We start from the raw sequence: 21,315 nt of genomic DNA, 5'->3' as shown, positions 1-21,315 counted from the left end.
TTTAATAGAAATTATAATTTTCATACTTCATTTGGTGTCAATGCTATCATTTCGACACCAATTTGGATGTTCGAGGATGAGATATACATTTTACCCTCACAATCCACCCATTGCAACTTTTGTTCAAAAATAAAGCTCGCAGAGCAAATGGGGTAATATTATGGCGTAGGCTACGTGTGAATAGCATTCAAATCAAGTCAGGCCATTCACTAGAGTACCGAAACCTGTGTATGTTTCAAAAAGTTGTTTCTACTGTTGTTGTGGGAGGTGCGGGAAAACAATAAAACTACAAAAGCGCCGTATTTAGCTGAACAAAGTTTACATGACGTGTTTGGAGTCGTTCGGGGAACAGGGTTTTTGTTTTGTTTTGCCTGTTTTTCAAGCATATCTTTGAATGTTTTCGCTTAAAAACGATACATCAAACGAAAGGTATTAACCTGTGATTTTGTACTAATGCCGCAATAAATTTTACATTATGTAAAGCTTTCGTAGAACGAAAGGTATTAACAAGACGAATCTGAATACATTTTAGAATTAGTATCTGGTTGACCGATCAGTAGCTATTGGCGAGAAAACATGCAAAACAGCATGTTCTACACTAGTTTTTCAAGCATATCTCTGGATGTTTGCGCTCGGCTCAAAAATGGTGTACAAAATGTCAAATGAAAGATATTGACAAGAAAGCATATTTTCTTAATTTACCTGTTTTCCCGCACCTCCCAGTTTTTTGGCTCTAGACCCACTAACAAATTCTTTAGGAGGCTCGGAACAGGCTATAGTAGAGGTAATGCAAGCAAATTCACTCAATCGAATTGCATAGATGCAGGCATTAGATCATTATCGAAGGTGATATTAAGCAGAACAGATCCTGTAATCGTGAAAACGTATTCGTGAATCTTTACGATTTTCGTGAACACAAAGGCACAAAAATCGCTAAACTTGGTCAAAATTCATGACAATTCTCGAATACATTTTCACGATTACAAGCTATGATTTCAAGTTAGTGTGACTACTAATCACTCAGTAGTCTTCCCTTGTACATATCGTTGCTATAGTAGTAAACGCCACTCCAGCTTTAGTTTTCTAGGCCAATCAGGTTGACCGATTCAATCAAAGGAAAGCCATATTTGGAAGTATGAAGGTTTGTAATGCTTACAAAGACGCTGTGACATATACCCCAAATAAGTGGAAAGGTCCTTGTATGGAAGCGCTAGACATCGAAAATCAATTTTGGTTTTCGGCTTCGGAATCTCTTGGACAGCAACTACTAAACAAATTTGACATTGAATATTGAATAGTGATCTGCCAGGAGTGTCCACAGATACTACGTTACCACCTTTCAACCTTTTTTGGGTATCTATCGCAGCATTATGGTTGGACCTACGTACCTTCACTCTTCCAAATAAATCGGCTATTAATTTATGAAGTTATTCAATTTTAAGTTTACAAATTCCTTTTTTACCATACGACACGGGCCTATTTTCACAACTCTACTACCAAATATAAATTAGCAACTAAACAAAGTGGTTTTACAAACTACAAAACGATTCTATAGAGCCATATTCATTCCATTCAGAAGTGATTTGAATCTCAGTTATTCTAAATTTTCGCAAATTCATTCTTCCTTCCAGTGTTGAGCGTTCTACAAGGCGATTAAGTTGATTTTAAATTAGCCGAATTTGTGCTGTTCGGAGATGCAAATCCGCATGAAATCCACCGAGTACATTTGTGCTTTACCACTGGCATACTGAGCGAGTCTCACGGATATCAGAATGAAATGAAACCACAAAATTAACTAGAAAAATTCAACTCTTTTCCGTTTAATTAAAAATAATTTCTTTTCAAATTTTCAAATTCTTATAATTAATTCAACTACAAAATGGGACAAGCTTATTACAGATAAATGAATATTTTCCCGATAAAGAAATGAATACAAAAACACAGTAACGCAACGGGTGAAAAAAAAATCTTTTTTTCTCTCGACTAAACCGGGGGTAACATTAAAAACGAAGCAAAATTCCGTTTGCTAAGGAGATCTCATCTGGCACAAATCAGTGAAATTTTAATACTGACTTAACAAAGAAAAAAAAATAATTTAATTAAAACGAAACGAGTCATCCACCTTCCAACGCATGACTGGTTCTAACTAAAGACAACTCTTGAAACGAAATCTTTGATTCGGGAATATTCACCACACAATTGGTGTCGCTTATCCAGGCAAATATGTTTCATGTGTATATCATAAGGCTGTTGATTCGGATCTTTGTACTAAATTGTTGCTAAAACTTAATAAATTACAACATATAGAGAGCTCAATGCCACTGCTTTTCCAAACGTTCCGAGCATTCAGCAATGATGTTCGGTGATTGTAGTGGGCGCATTGGTGACATCAACGGAGATCGACTAATTGACGGAAATGACTGACGGGTATCACGACTGGGCGGTGATTGTGGATTTTCTGGACGTGACCAATTGTTAAATGAGAGTGTTGCTGACGCTGAACGTCTGAGAGAGAAAGTGATTGGAATTGTATGAGGAGTCATGTGACGATGAGTTTGGATTTTTCTTACCTTGGTACTGAGTTGGTGAAAACGGCTTTTGTCGCGAGTCGTTTGCCGGTGTGCCAGCGACGGACGATGTATTTCATTCGTTCGATGGCGATGACAACTAAAACTGCAGCTCTAAGTAGGAAGAAAATTGAGAATTAAGTGTTGTGTTACGATGGATCGAGTGATGGAGAGGGGGTAGTTGCATCCGTGAGACAGATAATCATCAAAACTTAATCCCCCAAATCCTCCTTGCAGAACAGAAATGCAAATTACTCACTTGAATGATTTCGGTTTCTTTGCCGCGTACTGCCCGTGAAGCATATTCATTGCTTTCGCTTCGTTCTCTTGATAGGTCTGCAGCACCAACACAAGATATCTCTTTTGATGAACTAAAGCTTTGCGGAAGCTTTCCACACGCAGATACTTTCCAAACAAATGCTGTGCTCGTTCCTCCAATTCTTCTCGATTAAATGCACGATTTCGCATTTCCAAATCGGCCACTCTCTGCTGCAGAGCTCGTCTCTCTTCTGTCAAAATTTGCAACGTTTCGCCCATTTGGCGATTTTCTTTGGTATTGTCGACGATGAGACTGTTCATGTTGTTGAGTTTTTGCAGGAATTGTTTCGGAACGATGCCGTCGCCGGATTGTTCTTTCACCAACGCGTCGGTCAGTTGCGCTTCTCTTCGTGCACTTCGTTCAATGTCACCACGTAGAACAGAGACTTTATCGATAAGTGAATCACGTTCCCTTTCAACAGCCGAAAGTTTGGCCTTCAATTCGTGCACGTCTACGGCATTTTGTGTGGATTCTTGTCGCTCTCTTCCGCGAAGAGCTGCACGACGGGATTCCACTTCCTGTAGATTGGCCAGTCGCTGTTCAAGGCTTTCGATTTCACGCGATGAAAGAATTAGTCTTTCTTGCGCATGTTCGAGATCCAATGCCAGCTGCTCTTTCTCCTTCAAAACTCTATCCATTTCACGTTTCATTTGTTCGCCGTATTCCTTGCGATCCATCAACTCCTTTTCGAATCGATGCTTTTCTCTCTCCATTACTCTTTCGATGTCGTTGACTCTTTCCCGTTCCCGATCATTCTGCGCAGTCAACAATTTTATTTCACTTTGTAAACGAATCGCCAGTTCTGAATCGGCGTCACTTCGTTGAGTACGTCGCGGTGATTCTGGTGGAGATTTTAAGATCAGACTATTTTCACGAGATGTCGTTCTCTGATAGACGAGAAGCTGCGATGTTAATCGTTCACCTTTCGCTCGTTCACTGTCTAATATTTTCTGTAACTCAGTCTCATGTTCTAATGCAGCCTGAAGTCGCAAACGCATTGTGTCAATGATCTCAGCATCATGCTGCTGAATGGCCTCGGAATTTTTCTTCTCCTTATCCAATAAGCTCTGCAATTTCGAGCAATTGTTCCGCTCCAAATTCAAATCTCTCTTCAAATCATTCAATTCAGAGAAAGCGACATCAGTCGACGGCTGTCTCGTGCGCTCGAAATTATCGTCATCCGAATTGATCTCATCACTTTCGATGGCCTTCAAAATGTTGTCGTCTAACTGGGCCGAATAATTCAATTCCTTTTCCACACGTTCGGCAATTTCATCTAAGGACAAAGGTTTCGGACTACTGGAATTCTCTTGGCGATTGAGTGCTACTTTCAACCGATCTATCTCGTTCTGAAGTTTAACATTCTTCTCTTGCTCCCGTCGTATTTCGATTCGCATGTCCTCCACACTGCGAGGACTCTTCGAATCGCTCAGGATGTCTTTCAGTTCTTCAATCTTTTCATCTCTCTGATTCAGTTCCAGTTTATTGTGCTCGTAATCAATCATTTTTTCGTACAGATCATTTCTCGTCGTCTCCAACTCCTTTTTCAGCAGATTTTGGTCAGTGGACAGCATCAGAACCTGGTCTTCCAAAGTTCGTATTTTGTCCAGGTAACGAATCTCGTTCTCCGAATAGTTTAGTAACTCCTTGTCGTGTTTCGTCAGCATTTCATCCTTATGTGACAAGGTCTTACTCAACGACTGTATTTGTTGTCCATAGACGTCGATTTGCTCCATTAGTTGTTCATTCAAGACGCTGGTTGTTTTCAGTTTATCGATTTTGCTTAACAGTTCTTCGCATTCTCTGCCCTTCTGATCAAGTTTATCGTGCAGAGCCGTAATGTCATCATCACGTTCCTTCAGCTGCTCATTCAAATTGTCCATTTCCGTTTGAATATTGGCCAATTTGTTCAATTTGAATTTAATCTCATCGAATTCAGCTTGCAGCTGCTTCTTCTCCACCACCAATGCATTCAGAAGTTTATTTTTTGCTTGCAAATCCAAGTTTAGATTCGAAGCATCATCCGTTTTGGATTTGAGTTCTTCTTTCAGTAAGCCCTTTTCATTTGTCACCGATTCCAGGGACATTTTCAAACTTTCCACTTCATCTTCCAATACCGGCACTACAGACAGTTTCTCCTGCAATCTAGCTATTTCAGCCTGCAATTCGTCGACCCGTGTTTCATCGATTTTAGGCAGTGTGGATCCATCGGGAGCAACAACTACAGTCTCATTGGGTCTGCTGGCAGATGATGAATCGTCGGTGAAGTTTAGTTTTCTCGGTTTAGGTGACGGTATCGAATCATCATAAGCACCGTACATAATGGGTGACGGTTCGATAATACTCATTTTCGCTGGAACTGCAATCGTTGAATCCATATTACTGAATTGTACTGTTGAGTCAACGGTCTTCCGGACCAAATCCGGTTCATCGTATTCGGTTAGCGAAATTATATCACTCAATGTCCTAGCACTCATTTTACCGTCAGACGCTTCTTTGCAATGTTTCTTCAGGATATCCAGTTGATTGGCGTCTAAGTTCAGGCTAAGGTAAACTTGAAGCTCCTTTTGCTTTTCGGCAAGTTGTTCCTTAAGTTGATCAAGCTCCTCGTCCTTGTCAGCCATCATTGTTTCCATTAAATCGGGCAACGCTAACTTATTTATCATTTCGCTGCTGATTTTCTCTTTCAATTTTCGATTCTCATCCGATTTTGCTTGCAGATCCATTTCCAATTTACCGATTTTCTCTTCACCACCGCCACCCTTCGCCAAATCCGCTTCCAATCGATCGATTATCACTTTGCTTTGTTCCAGGTGATCCTTTAACGTTGCAATTTGTTTCTCACGAGCGACGAGTTTCTCTTCCACATTGTTCAGCTTCGACTGAAGATCGTAGACTTTGATGTTCAGATCGGATGTACTCTGACGATTCAGCTCCTCGGCTCGGTGACGTTGTTCGTCCAAACGGGACTGTAGCGTAGATATCCGTAGAATTTGCTCCGTCATTTTCTCTTGCAAATTGTCACGTTCTTGTTGGAGTTCCTGTAATTAACGAAATTAGTTGAAGAGTTAGTGTTCGTTGAGTATGAATTTACAATGATTATGGAACGACGTTCATAAGGTAACATTGTTTGGAGCTTGATTAATTAAATCGTTTTCTTGACTATGACTAAATTGGTAAAGCGTTGGATAAATAAAGGAGCCTTTTTTTTAGATAAGAAGAATTTCGGTTGACCGTCTTGCATGAATATTCTAAATCAAAGTAAAAGAAGATTACACTCAATCGTACGTCAACACTATTTCGCCCATTCGCATCAGTAAATTGGCTTTATCTACAGACAAAAAACAACCACAATGTGCACACAACACTCATCGTACTTTCATTTTGTTTACATGCGATTTGTACTTGTTTTGAATATATTGAGGTTCTCTTTTCCGATAAAAAACAACTTCCTTTCTATCAATTTACGTTTTACATGCGGGCTATGCAGTACATAGGCATTAAAAGAATGCGGTCATTGCTCTCAATTTATGCGTTAAATTTCAGTTTTGAATACAAAAAATGATTCATCTCTCAACGGCTATAGTTTTTGATTTAAGTAAATGTTTGATTAATTAGATGATTTCTACAACAATTCATTTTTCAGACGATGGTAATCTAGTATGAACTTGGTTTTCACGTTTGAGAGGCGCTTTTGATGTTTATTTTACAGTTGGAGATTGGAAAATTTGGAGAGCTGTAAAGACACTTTGTCAAAACGGTTGATCGGCGAAAATTTTGATTGTTAACATACAGGGGACTTTAGTGAAATTTAGACATAAATTTGTGTCATCTGTTTTTCAGCTGAACCATTCACACATTCACACCAATAGAAGTGCTTTTATACGGGTCAAATATAAGCAGTTTTGTTCGTTTGACTAGACCAACTGAAAAAAGGCTGCAGCAAATTCATGTCTAAATTTCAGATACGTTCCCTGTATCAAATTTAAAACGATCTTTACAGTCTGCGAAAACAGCGTCCCAGAATAGATTTTACATTCCAATTGAATTTGAAAATCGATACCGAAGATTGCAACAGATTTTAAAAAACTAACCAGTCGAAATTCACTCCGTAATTTTGTAATAAGTCGTTGCACTCTCAACTCAACATGTAATTTAATTTAATCGATCCAGAACATTGTTCAAAGCAAGAGAAATGTTTTCCGTGTATGCCTGTTAATTGCACAATTTCTTGAAATTATTTGAATAAACAAATAAAATCTGCTCAATATTCAAGCAGAACAGTTGCTGCAAATATAAAACTTAATCTCGACGTCTGATACGATTGATTATTACAAAGAAAAAAAAACTAACGACTTCCATTGGTAGGATAATAGGGTGTCCGAGTATAGTCATCAGTGTCAAAACGAAAATTATGAAATTTGCATTGTTTCCGAGGCTCGGCTCGGGCTCGAGCTGATTTGTTTCAATTCAGATTGAAGCGAACCGAACCGGATTTCCACTCAAACTTGAACTAAAATTTCAGGCTCGACGTTCGGGGTTGGAAACAAAATTAATCTGAACCTGAAATTTTCTGGATTGATCAGGTCTGGTTCGGGTAATCCGAAAATTTTACGAAAATTTCGGGTCAAACCTGAACGTAGGGTCAACCCTGAAAGTGTACTTCGGGTCATATTCGGGTCAAACCATTTCAGGTTCGGGTTCGATTGAAGCCTTAACTTTTGTTTTTTGTTTTTCTCATTTCGTACTACTATGTTTCTCTACCATAATTATCAGTAAGCTGTATTGCCGTTGATAAAAATAAATAAATTAAACCAAAATGAACAATTTCAGGTTCAGATCAAGTTTGGGTCGAACCTGAAATCTTAGTTTAGACTCGGGTCGAAATCAGGTTCGGTTTCCCGAACATTATATGTCTAAACTTTTTTTTAATGATTGGAAAACTGAATTAAAAAACGATTTGAGATCAAAGTACAGTCCTAACTCTTTGCTCTTTTCATGGCATGATATAAATACTAACAAAGGCGAAGGGAATTTCAAACATCAAAAAACAACTGTCGATTGATGCAGTCAAGCAATAAATATCCCACAGCAGACTTGAGCGTTAAAAATAGAAACATTTCAGATAAACAAAATATAAACGAAACAGAGTTATGACGATTACCATTTCAAAAAAAAAAACAATTTGAGCAAACACTCACAATCGTCAAACTTACATTACCAATGATGAATCTGTTAAAATTCATGATCCGTTCGCCGTCGATACCAGCGGAACACACAAACAAACCAAGAAAGATTTAACTGAAATTTCCACTTAAAGAGCAATCATGTCACATCATTATAGTGACGCAAAAAAAACCTCTGTCCAATTCTCACGATCGTTAACACTTAAATAGTTATCTACTATGACGACTCAATTAGTTCGGTAGTTTATCAAACGGACCGCACAGATATTGTTTTCAAAGCCAACACATGCACTAATCTCTATTTCCGACAAAGAAGTAAGAGATTCTAACAACAGCAAAAAAAATCGCCGAATGGCACGAGACTTGTAATCTGTCGACGATTAAGTGAAAACTGAAGAGTAAAAGAAAATTGTGTGAAAATATTCAACGGACAATTTGGTGAACAAGTGCAGATGAGAAAGAGAGAAAAAGATGCAGACTCACAAGTCACACTATGTGGTATACACACTTTTAAATGGACTACTGTAGGCATATCGTGCAGTATATATTGTCGAGTTGAGCATTATTTATTTTCCTATTAATCTTTTTCATTTTTTTTCCTTTATACTGATGTTGAATTAAAAGCAAGAATTAAATTTAAATTGAACAACGGGAGAGAGATCTTTCAACGACTTTGCATTTCGTGTTCAGTATACTTATACCACAGCCATGCATTTATTTTTAGTAATATTTTACTAACACTCACGCAGCCGTTAGAGTTAAACAAAGTGAAAATTATAAGCAATAATATTTCGAAATATTTACGATGGAAAAAGTATCTTTAATTTGTTGTGATTATAAGATAGAGGATGACGGAATTTTTGAAAATCGAGAGGCAAATAAACACAAAGTCGAACCGTTTGTTAACGTTAAAGTGAATGAGCTCTGGCTAGAGGTGTAGCCAATGAACCACGATACGTTTTGGGTAAAAATTAAAGACTTTTAAACAGGGCAAATCTATGTAATTTGGGAATTTTGAGAGTATTTCCGATGTCCTACGGCTTTCTTTTCTTCGGTGATCCTTGATTCATAAACCAAAACTTTTGGTCTTATTTTTCTAGATTCTGTACTTCCTAGATAGCTAGTCGTTCTACACATCACAACTCTATGGAATTGCCCAACAGTCCTCATAATGTCATTGGTAAAAATGATCCTCCCTGATTGAAATGCCCAGTTATTTAATAACTTCTAAATGGAGCGGGTCATGTTTTCGGGAAAACAATTGTGTAACCTGAACGAATTTGAACTTGAACAAATCTGTCATCATTTGCTATCGACAGCAACGACAAAAATGAGTGTTGACCTCCTGTTAACATAGTTTTATATTGTAAAATAAATGTTTACGACGAAAGAAGTAATAGATTTTGTATCAAACATTAGACGATTACTTTCAACAAATCAAGTAACAGTAACAGATTTAGTCATGATACATCACGATACATCTGCGTTTATACGACGACTGACCAAGACTGAAGACTGTCATTTAATATTGTGAATTTACGAAGTCAGCCGTGAACAAGCTTCGTTCATCTGTTTTACCAGCTGGTCCAATTATACAATCTAGCTGGCAAAGATACGTGATAACACTTCTTCACTACTGCTATAAGAGTATGTGACTATTGCATCCTTCTGTGTAGACATGTTTAAGAAGTGTCTTTGTATGAGTGGACCAGGTGGTAATACAGCTGAAACGTACGTAGATACGACTAAAATATTGTTCTCTTTCAATATAATGACCTTAGCCAAAGTATGTCAGCAGGAGAATTGGTCGGCCTGAACACCTTAGAAAATTTGTTTTCCAAATATTCGCGAGCAGACGTTACTGTTAGTGAGTTTACATCATTCATATTTATCTTCCCAGAAATACTGAGACAGAAATTAACTATTCAAAATCGGTAAAATGTGATGCAATTGTAGAATCTGTTACTTCTTCTGATCGAAAAAATTTCAACAAACTGATCCAAAATCTTTTACTTCATATGTTTCAGCCTAAATTTAATGAGACCTCACAGTGACGAAATGAGATAGATACGTTTTCAAAGGCTAATACAATTGAACGTCTACTAGTCCAATCGAAACAGTGGCTAACCTACGACATTTTAATAAAAATGAACATTGGCTTTGAAGGCCACAACCGAATTCAGTGACCTCATTTTCGTCAAAAGGAAGCGAAATATTTAAAATATTTTCGTTTTTTTTTTTCGACCGATGAGAAACATTCCCACTGTCTCTCGCAAAATGAATTAATGTCTCGCATAATATTGTGAACAAAAATAGATTTTCTGTCAACGCAAGAAAAACCAGGAAAACAAGATAAATACGCGCTAGTTTTGATCTGTGATAACAGTGTCTTCGACACACTTTCCTTGGCGATTGTGTAAATGTATGAAACGCGTCAACCCAGTGGAAACGCAAATTTAGTTTGGAAAAACTGAGGTTGATTGAATATTGAGATTCACTTAAAAAATTTCGATAAAATTATGGGAAGTGTGAGAAAAATAATCGACACGTTCGATAAAATGAATTGAATTGGGAACATAATTTATAATCAGAGTAGATGTGTAATCAAATTGATATTCGAAGTGTTCTAATGAAGACCTTGGGTATACAAGAATTCAATCTTAAGTTCCACAGTAAAAAATTGGTGGATCAACGCTTCATTTCACTGAAAAAAACGTTCATTTGTAGTGTACACTATGAACAACTGTTTCTCAGTAGCATTATTTACATAGTAAAGGAATAAAAGCAGTTACTTTGAAAGGTCTTAACGTCAATCAACAGTGCGTAAACAAGGAAAGCACTAGGTTTGTAGGAAAAATGTTTCTTTTTAAAAAAATGTGACGAAAAAACTCACCAGATAACTGTTTCGAATGGAACCAATCTGCATTTCGAGATCACGTATCCGTTTAACAGCTGCCTCTTCAGCACGGTTATGTTTGACTAGCTTTTCCAAAATTCGCTGTACATCATCAACGGGCAACGAATGAGGTGTTCGAGGCGTCTAAAATTTCGAATTCTTTCAGTCAACTCAATCTCAAAGCTTTTTCGCAAAAGAAATACTTACATCGATCGGTGAATCGGTGACAGAAATTAGCCCTTTCACGGAGACATCTTCGGATGGACTGCTACACGATGCCGAATAAATTGCCGAATGTAATGATTCCAAATTTTTGGTCTTTCGATCCAGACTGATCTCGATTTCCTTCAATTGGCTGGATATTTGTTCGATGAGCATACTTTGTTCAGCACTGGGTCGAGCGTTCTGTAGCTGCTCCTCGAGACTGGAAATTCTTTCACGATAATTGGTCACCATTTCCGTTTTTAAACTTTCCATTTCATCGTGCAGCGATTCGTTTGTATGGGACTGAGCATTCGCGTATGTTTCGAGTGACTGTTCGAGTAAAACAAAAGCGTTAGCCGTACAATTTGTGTAGTCCAGTGATTGGTCGGTACCTTGATTTTCTCATTCATAGCATTTTCGTTAGCTGACTTGGTTTCCACTTGCTTCTCTAGTTCGGCGATTATTTCACGAAGAACAAATATTTTATCGATTGAAGCTTTCAGATCATTTTCCAGCTGCTGTTTCTTGTCCTCATAATCAGAAATGGACAGTGTCATTTCTTTGATTTGTTGCTCCATGACTTCCACCTAAATTTAATCACCTCAGTTAATATCTTCAGATAATTTGAAACAAATTTTCCTCATGAAATGAACTCAGACATAAGTACAGAGGTGGCGTAAATTCAGACAGATACAAAAAACAACAAGTTTTTCACGAAAAAAGAGACCCGGAAAAATGCTCAAAGCTTGAGCTTGTCAGTGTTATCCACCGTAATCACAGATTTTTCTATTTATCAATTGTAACGATTGAACAGTTTGAACATGATCAAGGTAAAAGTCCACCTATAATGAGTATAGAGCAAGTCGTCTGCAATCTCGAACGACGACGAAATTTGCCTTGGTTGTTTAACCTATACGGCGAAATGCTTGTCATTTGTGAACGATTTCATCAATCGAAAGGAATTGAAAGTGATTTTTAATGTGTACGGCATGGTACCGACGGTGAAAGAGCTGCAACAGATAACTACACCTTCTTCGAGTGCCAAGGGATGCAATGATTCATTTTTCCTTCGCCTTCCAGATAAATGAGAGGCGAGCACGAAATAAGCATTCTTTTTTTCTGACCCTGACACGGATTAGCTAACAAATGGCCCATCGGGCGTTTTGCTTTAAATAGAGGCGCTAAATTTAAAGGACGAAAGAGGAGCCCGTATAACGTTTTAAGTTAAAATACATTGCCTCACATGCCCACTGTCCAGTGCGGGACAGTTACGATAGCTTATTGTGAAAAAGGACTGTTTGCATAAAACGAATCGTTGTCGCCTAATCGACTCTATTTGGATCGGATTTGTAAAACGTTTGGAAAACTGACACATCTTACCGGGGTGTTATACAACAACATTTAACAAGCATACAATCAAGCAACAATATAACGACAAAGAAACCATAATACTTACTCGAATATGATCGACAAACTTATGTTGACAATTTCAACATCTTCCTGCCAATTTGTACAGGTCGTTTTTATACAACATTTTATACAACATGAAGGAAGAACAATTGTTTTTATAGAGAATGAAATCTATGTCCATAAGATGGAATTGTGTGTGCAGTGCAAATGCAAAACAGATTAAAATTAGTGTGTACATTAGTGGAGGACGGAATTAGAATGACGAACTTGCTGAATGGCAACAACTGAATTTCACATCAAATCCCTAACAGTTTCAACAAAAACACGGACATCGTCAGTTCCCATCGTAAGTTAATTGTTAAAACATACCTCCTTTGCAACCAGACAATACGTATGCAATTCCTTTTCCTTATCACGGATCTGGGCATTTAATCGATCAATTTCTTTGGTAAAATCATCACGTTCTTGCTGCCATTCGAGTGCTTGCTGTTCCAATAATTTACTCGTCGCTTTTTTATGTTTATAGGCAGCATCGATCTATTGACGAATTATTAATAATAGCGTTTTGTGGTAATTTGTTTTTTTCAGTTTTTAATTGTATTAAAACATCGACACATTTAACAAAATGTAAACCAATCGTAATGTATAAATGGCTATGGCTACACTACTCGGCCGACATACTTGAAAGAATATATTAGCATTTGATAGATGAAAAGGGTGTGGGTAAGAAAGCGTATAGATAGAGAGTGAGATAAAGATGTTAATTGCTCTACAAAAATATTTTGATTTTGATATGCAGTTGTACGGGATAAGTAATCAGTTAAAGGCATGAAATGGTTTTTGCATTTGATGACAACAATTAAAACAAAAAAAAGAATCGAATTTAATTACCTGGCCATTTGCATTGGATTGTCCAATGTGAGTTTTAGAAAAACTTTTCGGCTAAGAAAAAAAAATCAAAATAACAAAATTAAATCTACACACACAAAAGTGCTACGAAAAAAAAAATGTTGCAAATCGATGCGAATGAATTGATTGATGATGGTGTTTATGTACGACGAGTGTACAGTTAATTGACGCTGTGATTGATATATGATTGAGATACAGCGTTAACGAAATTAGTTGGTTGAACGGTTGTAGTATTACGAAAACATTCATTAAAAAAATAACATTGAGACAAGAGGACGGCTAGTAAACTACTAGGTCTTCAAATTTGTGAAATAGTATATTATGTCACTAGGACCAAAAAGGTCCGATCCATCCTCACCACCTGGGTCAAAAATACACCTTTTTGGACCGAGTGAAATATACTATTCAACCACACCAAAGTCACATTCCGAAAAAAAAATTGACACAAGTGGGACGAAAAAAGTAGGAAAACTGTTTTTGTTTGCTCTTCATCGGGTGAGAAAATATAACGTTTTTGGTCCGCCTAATTATAAAATTTATTGTTTAAGATTCTACCGAGCGACTAAGGATATCAACCTAGAAGTCGTGCAACTACAAAAGCTCGTGCAAAGCTGATTATTACTAAAAAAAAATTGATAGGAAAACATGCGTCGACGCAGAAATGTAATCTCAAATTCTTCATTACTTTCCTAAAGGACTTTATTATTGGTCCAGTCAAATCTAAAACACAAAAACACCTTTCCAAAATCCCAAGAAAGTGTTGATTAGGTCTGTTCCATCGTACTGTAAAAATGATTTTTGACCAGCCGAGAACAAATGAGACCATCCACAGGACCGTAACCTCAACCGTTTTTGTGAACGTTTCGTCAACAATAATTTTTTTGGTTACACTGACAAAAGATAGTTGAATTTCTTACCTGTAGCAGGTAACTCTGTCTCCAGGAAATTTAGAATATCTGCTACAGTTGTATTTTTTTATGAGGCGCTACAGCTGTGGCAGCTATTCTAGATTACCTGCAGACACAATTACCTGCTACAGGAAAGTGTTCCAAAATTACCTGCTACAAGTAAGTTTGTCAAAATTACGTGCTACAGGTAAATTTGACAAAATTACCTGCTACAGGTAAGTTTGTCAAAATTACCTGCTACAGATAAGTTTGTCAAAATTACCTGCTACAGATAAGTTTGTCAAAATTACCTGCTACAGGTAAGTTTGTCAAAATTACATGCTACAGGTAAGTTTGTCAAAATTACCTGCTACAGGTAAGTTTTTCAAAATTACCTGCAACAGATAAGTTTGTCAAAATTACCTGCTACAGGTAACTTTGTTAACCATTTTTTGTCAGTGTATGCCACTATGAATGAACTTTCGCCAGCTGGAATAACCTAGACCTATATGACATGCAGTTTTAAGATCTAACAAGTCCCAGTATGGAGTTGATAATGTCTTAAGCTTATTAAGGGTGTTGAAGAACCATTTCTTATTCGCGAGCAGCCCTCCACGGCAGGGCCTATTATGTAGAATTAATTTGCAAAATTTGCAAAAATTTACAGAAATTCACAAAAATTTGCACAAATTTACGCTTCATTTTCAGTGCATTTTGCAAGTCTTTGCGTTTTTTTGTCTGTTTTAGTACAATTTAAAGTGAAGAAAGCAATTAATTTGACTTCGAAGGTGTGTAGAAGTTATTTTTTGCAAAATTTGGCAAATTTGAGCAGAATTTTGTGGGAATTTTTGCAAATTTAATTCTACATAACAGGCCCTGCTCCACAGTCAATAGCAACATTTCTTGTGCATGACTGGACGTAGAAAGAAATTTCTAAGCCAATGATGAGAAACACTTGAAATATGAAACAGAGAACAGAATTCTCTCTGAAGTAAAACATAGCGGCATATTTAAAGAAATGCACATCAATCATTTTCGAGGCACCCCTAATATTCGCACATGTAGTAGTTCTTAAAATGATCAGCTGTTCAATATGACGCTGAATATACCACCGAACTGTTTTCTGTTTTCAGAGAGTCGGTTTATTTTGGCAAAAATTGGAACTTTGTTGTTAAATCAAATTGGAATTGAATTTTGATGCGAGAAAGTTTTGATAGAAAACAATTACAATTTCCGTAGAGTCGCAGAGCAGGAACCTAATATTGATACAGTGAGCGTCGATGTAGTGGAATTTCGAATACATTTTTCATGAGAACAAGCTAATCTCTGGGTCAAATGAGATACAGCTTTATCTGTGAATAAATTTCAGATAACACTCAGTTGTTGCTTAACTGTCGTACTATCTACATACTGAAAAAAAAATACGAAAAGAAACTGGTAATCAAACCGAGAACATTTAGCATCAACACAATTCTGCGAGTTAGTTTGCAAAGAATGCTGTCTTCAAGTGGTACTGACCAGTGTGTGTTTGTTTTTTAAAAATATCACGAGTACAAAATGATAATCTTCCTTTTAACGTTCCATCTAAGTGTAGCTACTGCTTTAAATATTGCCATCATTGGTGGCGGACCAACGGGCCTCTGTAGTGCGAGACATTGTATTGCTCGAGGATACAACGTAACCATTTTCGAACAGAATGAGGACATTGGCGGTACGTGGCTCTACACTGATGAAGTTGGAAAGGACAAGTATGGCCTTAAAATCCATTCAGCGATGTACAAGGAATTGAGGTTTCTAAAACGGCTATTTCTCAACTCAAGTGACAAACTAATCTTCAAAATCTCTTCAGAGCAAATGGACCAACACAAACAATGGAATATCCTGATTTACACTATCCAAATGACACATTGTCATATCCACCGTACCCGGACGTATTGAACTATTTGCTTTCATACGCCGATTTATTTCAATTGAGAAAATATGTAAAATTTAGTCATTTGGTTGTACGTGTCCATCCGATTGATGGCGATAAATGGGAAGTTATCGTTAAGGATTTACCGAACGATTCATACAGTACCCGAATATTTGATGCCATTTTCGTTTGTAATGGACATTTTTCGGAGCCTTTAATTCCGGAAATTGATGGTGTAAATGAGTTTAAAGAGAAACTCATGCACAGTCACGATTTTCGTTCAGCTGAAGTCTTTCGTGGTAAAGAAAATTGAACATCTTTACGTTAGATTTCAAATCAATCCCTTACTTTGTGATTCAATACAGACGAAGATGTGCTCATAATTGGAGCTGGAACTAGTGGCTGCGATTTGGTCATTCATCTATCGAGGATTGCTAAGACTGTGACTCTGAGCCGAAGACACAAACCCAAAGAAACTGAAGAAATGAAATCTAAATTCCAAAACTCACTGCCGGAAGGAATCATTGTGAGAGACGTCGTTAAACGGTTCACCGATGAAGGAGCGGAGTTTATTGATGGAACACAGATGAATTTTTCAACGATCATTTACGCAACAGGTGAAAAAACTTAAATGTTCAAAGATTGGGTCACTTGTTGAAATTAATTTCGAGATTTGGTCTCGCTCCTTACAGGCTACAAATATTCATTTCCATTTCTCAGCGTCGATTCGGGCATTCATGTGGACGATAATTTCGTTCAGCCACTCTACAAGCAAATTATCAATATTGAACATCCAACAATGGCTTTCATTGGAATACCCAAAAGTGCGCTCAACTACAACATGTTTGACATGCAGGTAAACGATTCTATTGGAAATGTGTATTGCAAATCAGTTCAACTGACCCATTTCACTACAGGTGCGCTTCGCTTTAAAGTATCTCTCCGGTGAAAAGAGTCTGCCAACGAAACAGGAGATGTTGTTAGACCAGCAAGTGGAAACGGAGGCTCATTGGAAACAAGGTTATCCGAAGCGTAAAACCCATTTGCTGTACCCAATGGACAGGAAATACTTCGATCAACTGTCAAATCTGACTGACATCGAGAATGTACCGGACATTCTGGATGCGATTGCTATGGACCAAATTAATGATTTGATCGAGCGACCAACTGAGTTCCGTAAATACAAATTCACAATAATCGATGACAAAACTTATACGAAAGTGAGATACGAAGATTGATAAATTACTAGCGATGCCACTGTCGTCATAATTGAGTTCTTGTAGTGTAATGAATTGTTGACTTTCTAAGCTGATATTAAATGAAAGTTTTTGACAAGGAAACTATTAATTCGAAAATCGACGCAATACGAGAAAAAGAAACCTTCTGAATATTACAACCAAATTCCACACAGAAAGGGTTACAAAGTGTGGCAAATTGATGCGAATGAATTAGTTGATGAATGCGTACGACAAGTGCACATTTAATTGACATTGAGATATAGCTTCGAATCAGTTTTTTCAACGGTTGTCGTATAGCGAACAACAAAAATAATGGTTTAGAGTCGACGTACGACATTGACCATCAAACAAACAATCAAATCAAGAGAACTGGTCGTAGTCACATAAAATGGGTCTTAAAATGTATGACAAAAACTATTGTTGCTAAGCATTTTCCTCAAATTCAGCCTAGTGTCTGTGAAACAACGAAATCCCAAACAGAGTTGAATGAAACTTGATTGAAAAAAATGTTCGAAAAATTTGATCGAAATTACTCCTTCCTTTCCTCTATCTATTGTATTTTCCGATAATTTACTCGTATAACAGTTGCTCTATAGATCCATTCAACTCCCATATAATAAATCCACCAATTCTGTGGTCACTGGTAAAAGGTCTATCTTTTTCATCAACAATTTCTACCCGAGTTTCTACCTCCCACGAATTTCTGTTGAATTTCGAACCCAATTTGAATTTGTAGTTCACAAGGCACCAATGTCGCCTCTGATAGTGTATACAAATTGTTTACCTCCCTACACCATTCAACACAGGAACTATTTTCGGGAAAACGTTTTTCCACATTTTCTCAAACTTTTCCCAGATTTTCCAATATTTTTCCTTAATTTTCCTAAAAAAATATTTTTGTGAAATATTTTTGGTGAAAATTTGGGAAAGAAAAATTTGAGAAATTTTAGGAAAATATGGGAAATTGTTCTTAAAAAAAGTCACCGCAACAACAATCAAAATTTTTTACTCCAATCAAAACTTTGTTATCTACGAAGGCAAGACCAAAATAATTCGAATTCAAACAAGTCAAATCTACAAACTATCCAACTAACCAGCTCAAACAAGTCTATGGAAGCAGTTCATCAAATGATCAATAAAGAAACTCACATGCAAAAACTGAACTATTCATAGTAAATCAATCGTACCTGTTCCTGGAGATCGTTTTTCTTCTTTTTCTCCTCTTCGACGAATTTGTCAAAATCAGTGACAAAGTCTTCGAACTGTTGCGTCAGCACTGATCCATCTGATGTGCTGTTGGTTATTGCTTCGTTAAACAGGCTTCGCGCAGCGTTTTGAAGAACTGAGTAGCTGGACTTGTTGTCAGGTCTTTGGCGAGAAGGAGATTGCAGCTGACTGATTCCAAACCTATAATTCAGATCCAAGAACGTTAGACTGGTTCAGGTGATTGGATTGGTGTAGCATATACCCTTCACTGATATCTTCATTTTGAGTTTCGAGCTGCTCCAAATGCTCCTTGGCTATGCAGAGAATCTGGGCTAATTCGTCGTTCTTTCTTTGCGTATCAGCAAGTTCGGTAGCCAGACTTTTCTTTTCATTCTCCGAAACCACCAATCGGTTCTTTAACTCATTCAACTGGACCATAAATTCTGAGCTTGCTCCTTCGAACAAATTGATGGGCAAACTTCCGCGATGACTGTGCTCAACTTCCCCTCTGCCATTGATCAGATTTTCGTTCAGCGATACAGTTTGTTCAAGTTTATGAACTTTTTTCGAAGATTGACACTTGAGACCGTCCTCTTCTTCACAACTGTCATTCTTTTCCGAACCGTCTCTTTTACACAATATTTCCGTTATTTTTAGCAATTGATTTGCCTCCTGTTTTAATCGTTCCACACACTCGTTGAGATCGAAGCTAGCGTCTTTCGATTGAAGCACAAAACTCACTAACATCGGATCATCGACGAGATTTAAAATGCCCGACACATCGGGCGTGAAGCGTGCTCCTTTCGTCGAGAATGATTGCCCAGATTCGATGGACGCATTAAGTAAATCATCCGACTGCTTAAATTTACCATCCAAACATTTGGTCTCGATGCCTTCGATTCCCAGTTTCTGGAGTTGATCCACCAACGACAAGCTAATATCAGTCTCACAAGTTGACACACACTTAGCCAATTCGCTTAACAACCATCGGAACGAACTGCACAGTTCACGTAAATTGTCCCGTTCGTGGACAATTTGCTCCAGATCACGATTCGTATCGAAGGTCGATTGACGCTTTTGCTTGCGATTGAACTGCTTATCATATTCGTTTTTTAAACGATCCATCTGAACGAAAAGTTTTTGTTATTTGGTTTTGAAATCAATTAACGGAAAATCACACAACGATCTCTACAAACCTCTTCCTTATGCCGAATCTGTAGTTGCGCTATTTCTAGTTGACTTTTAGCGGTAAATTTTTCTCGTAATAATATCAATTCTGGTGGCCACTGACTATCATCCGTTGCGGTCTCGGATAGAAGTGCCTGTAAAAATAAATAAATTTAAAAAAAGAAAGAAATTGAATTTAATTGAATCATCATAGATAAAACACACAAAACAATTTAATTCAATTGAATATGGTGCATTCGAAATAACCGTTGGAACATTAAGCAAAATGACTAAGAATAAACCAAAATGTGAATCGTTTACGAGAGCGGCATTTATGTTGAGTTTGTGTGGCGTACAGTATCGCGCATAAATATTTTGAGACTCAAAGCCGTAGAGTGTTTTCAACTTTGCATATTGAACATTAATGCTAAGATGGTAATTGCTATACGGAAATTGTACACAGAAACAACTTAAAGTGAAAATGGATTATTGCTTTTCGTGAGCACGTATAATTTTGGTTTAATTTTTTGGTCTGTAATTAGGGCATAAAGACTTGCATTGCTATTCGCAACGATTGCACATTCCTAGGATTATAAAACAAACCTTTCAGCGTTTGTTGATCAATAATATTTCTTTGATCCGTGAACTAACATAGTAAGAACTAAGAACGAACATTTAAAATGTAAAATGTTTCGTGCTTTCATTGATAAAGAGGAGCATCAATCCTATATTTCATTGTTGTGGTAAAATTATAATTGACTTTGATGAATTGATGATTTTAATTCATTAATTATTTAGAAGAACATTGCATGCTGAGTGGTATGGGTAGAAAGATTATTTGGGTTCAATGTCATCATTAAACTATTGTTAATGGATTGGCTTTTTTTTTGACACAGTCTAGCAGGGGCTATTTAGTTGAATTTTTGGCGAATTTTTACGAATTTGGAGAATTTCGGCAAATTGGCGAATTTGGTGAATTTCGGCGAATTTTGACGAATTTTGACGAATTTTCTTTGTAATTAAAAAATTGTTGGATTATATTTTTTCATAATCTTATCAATAATATTTTCGGAAAATCAAATTAGTTATCTATCTTAGGTTGACGATTATTTTCAATATTCTTCTCAAAAAATTTCTCTTAAAAACCTCACGAGCATCCCCAAAATCTAAAAAAAAGTCCAATAAAAACCTCACAAACATCTCCGATATCTCAAAAGGATGTCGGATAAACGATAAAGCCTCACGAAACTCTACAAGACAGAGGTCTTTAGATCAGTTATTTTTCTAAAGCATGCTAAAATGCTTTTTTAGCGAATGAGACATTTCCAGCTCGAAGCGGAGGTGTGTACTGGAGTCAAATTCGCTAAAAATGCCTCTTAGCATAAGTTAGGAACAACGTTTTTCCTAAACGACG

At 37.1% G+C, this 21,315-nt stretch overlaps 2 protein-coding genes across 6 annotated transcripts in view; one reads left to right on the top strand and one right to left on the bottom strand.

The window, feature by feature from the left end:
- Positions 1-1,977: 1,977 nt before the first annotated feature.
- Positions 1,978-21,315, bottom strand: part of LOC119078320 (rootletin) — a 44,683-nt gene continuing 25,345 nt past the window's right edge. Inside the window, exons 8-18 of one of the 2 annotated variants that reach the window (XM_037185824.1) lie at positions 19,931-20,056; positions 18,997-19,859; positions 18,716-18,935; positions 13,474-13,524; positions 12,952-13,119; positions 11,565-11,759; positions 11,176-11,502; positions 10,966-11,112; positions 2,827-5,927; positions 2,571-2,681; positions 1,978-2,505 (exon numbers count right to left, since the gene is read on the bottom strand). In XM_037185824.1, the coding sequence (XP_037041719.1) occupies positions 2,313-2,505; positions 2,571-2,681; positions 2,827-5,927; positions 10,966-11,112; positions 11,176-11,502; positions 11,565-11,759; positions 12,952-13,119; positions 13,474-13,524; positions 18,716-18,935; positions 18,997-19,859; positions 19,931-20,056 (5,502 nt within the window). In that variant the 3' untranslated portion in view covers positions 1,978-2,312. The remainder of the gene's footprint in view (positions 2,506-2,570; positions 2,682-2,826; positions 5,928-10,965; positions 11,113-11,175; positions 11,503-11,564; positions 11,760-12,951; positions 13,120-13,473; positions 13,525-18,715; positions 18,936-18,996; positions 19,860-19,930; positions 20,057-21,315) is intronic. The other variant, XM_037185825.1, reaches the window with a different exon arrangement.
- On the top strand, positions 15,630-17,606 carry LOC119078322 (senecionine N-oxygenase-like). 4 transcript variants are annotated; one of them, XM_037185831.1, is made up of 6 exons: positions 15,630-15,900; positions 15,968-16,168; positions 16,228-16,589; positions 16,656-16,907; positions 16,983-17,146; positions 17,208-17,605. In XM_037185831.1, exons 2-6 carry the CDS (start codon positions 16,152-16,154, stop codon positions 17,526-17,528), a joined length of 1,116 nt encoding a protein of 371 aa, XP_037041726.1. In that variant the 5' UTR covers positions 15,630-15,900; positions 15,968-16,151; the 3' UTR covers positions 17,529-17,605. The 4 variants fall into 4 exon arrangements, with proteins under 4 accessions (XP_037041726.1, XP_037041725.1, XP_037041724.1 ...); XM_037185830.1 differs by having other exon boundaries at positions 15,646-15,888; positions 15,973-16,168; positions 17,208-17,606; XM_037185829.1 differs by having other exon boundaries at positions 15,646-15,900; positions 15,973-16,168; positions 17,208-17,606.

The sequence above is a fragment of the Bradysia coprophila genome, unplaced genomic scaffold (genome assembly GCF_014529535.1).
Source record: "Bradysia coprophila strain Holo2 unplaced genomic scaffold, BU_Bcop_v1 contig_248, whole genome shotgun sequence".
In the NCBI taxonomy this organism is placed as follows: Eukaryota; Metazoa; Arthropoda; class Insecta; order Diptera; family Sciaridae; genus Bradysia; species Bradysia coprophila.
Note: the sequence above shows the minus strand (reverse complement) of the source record. Positions and strands in the feature narration are given on the sequence as shown.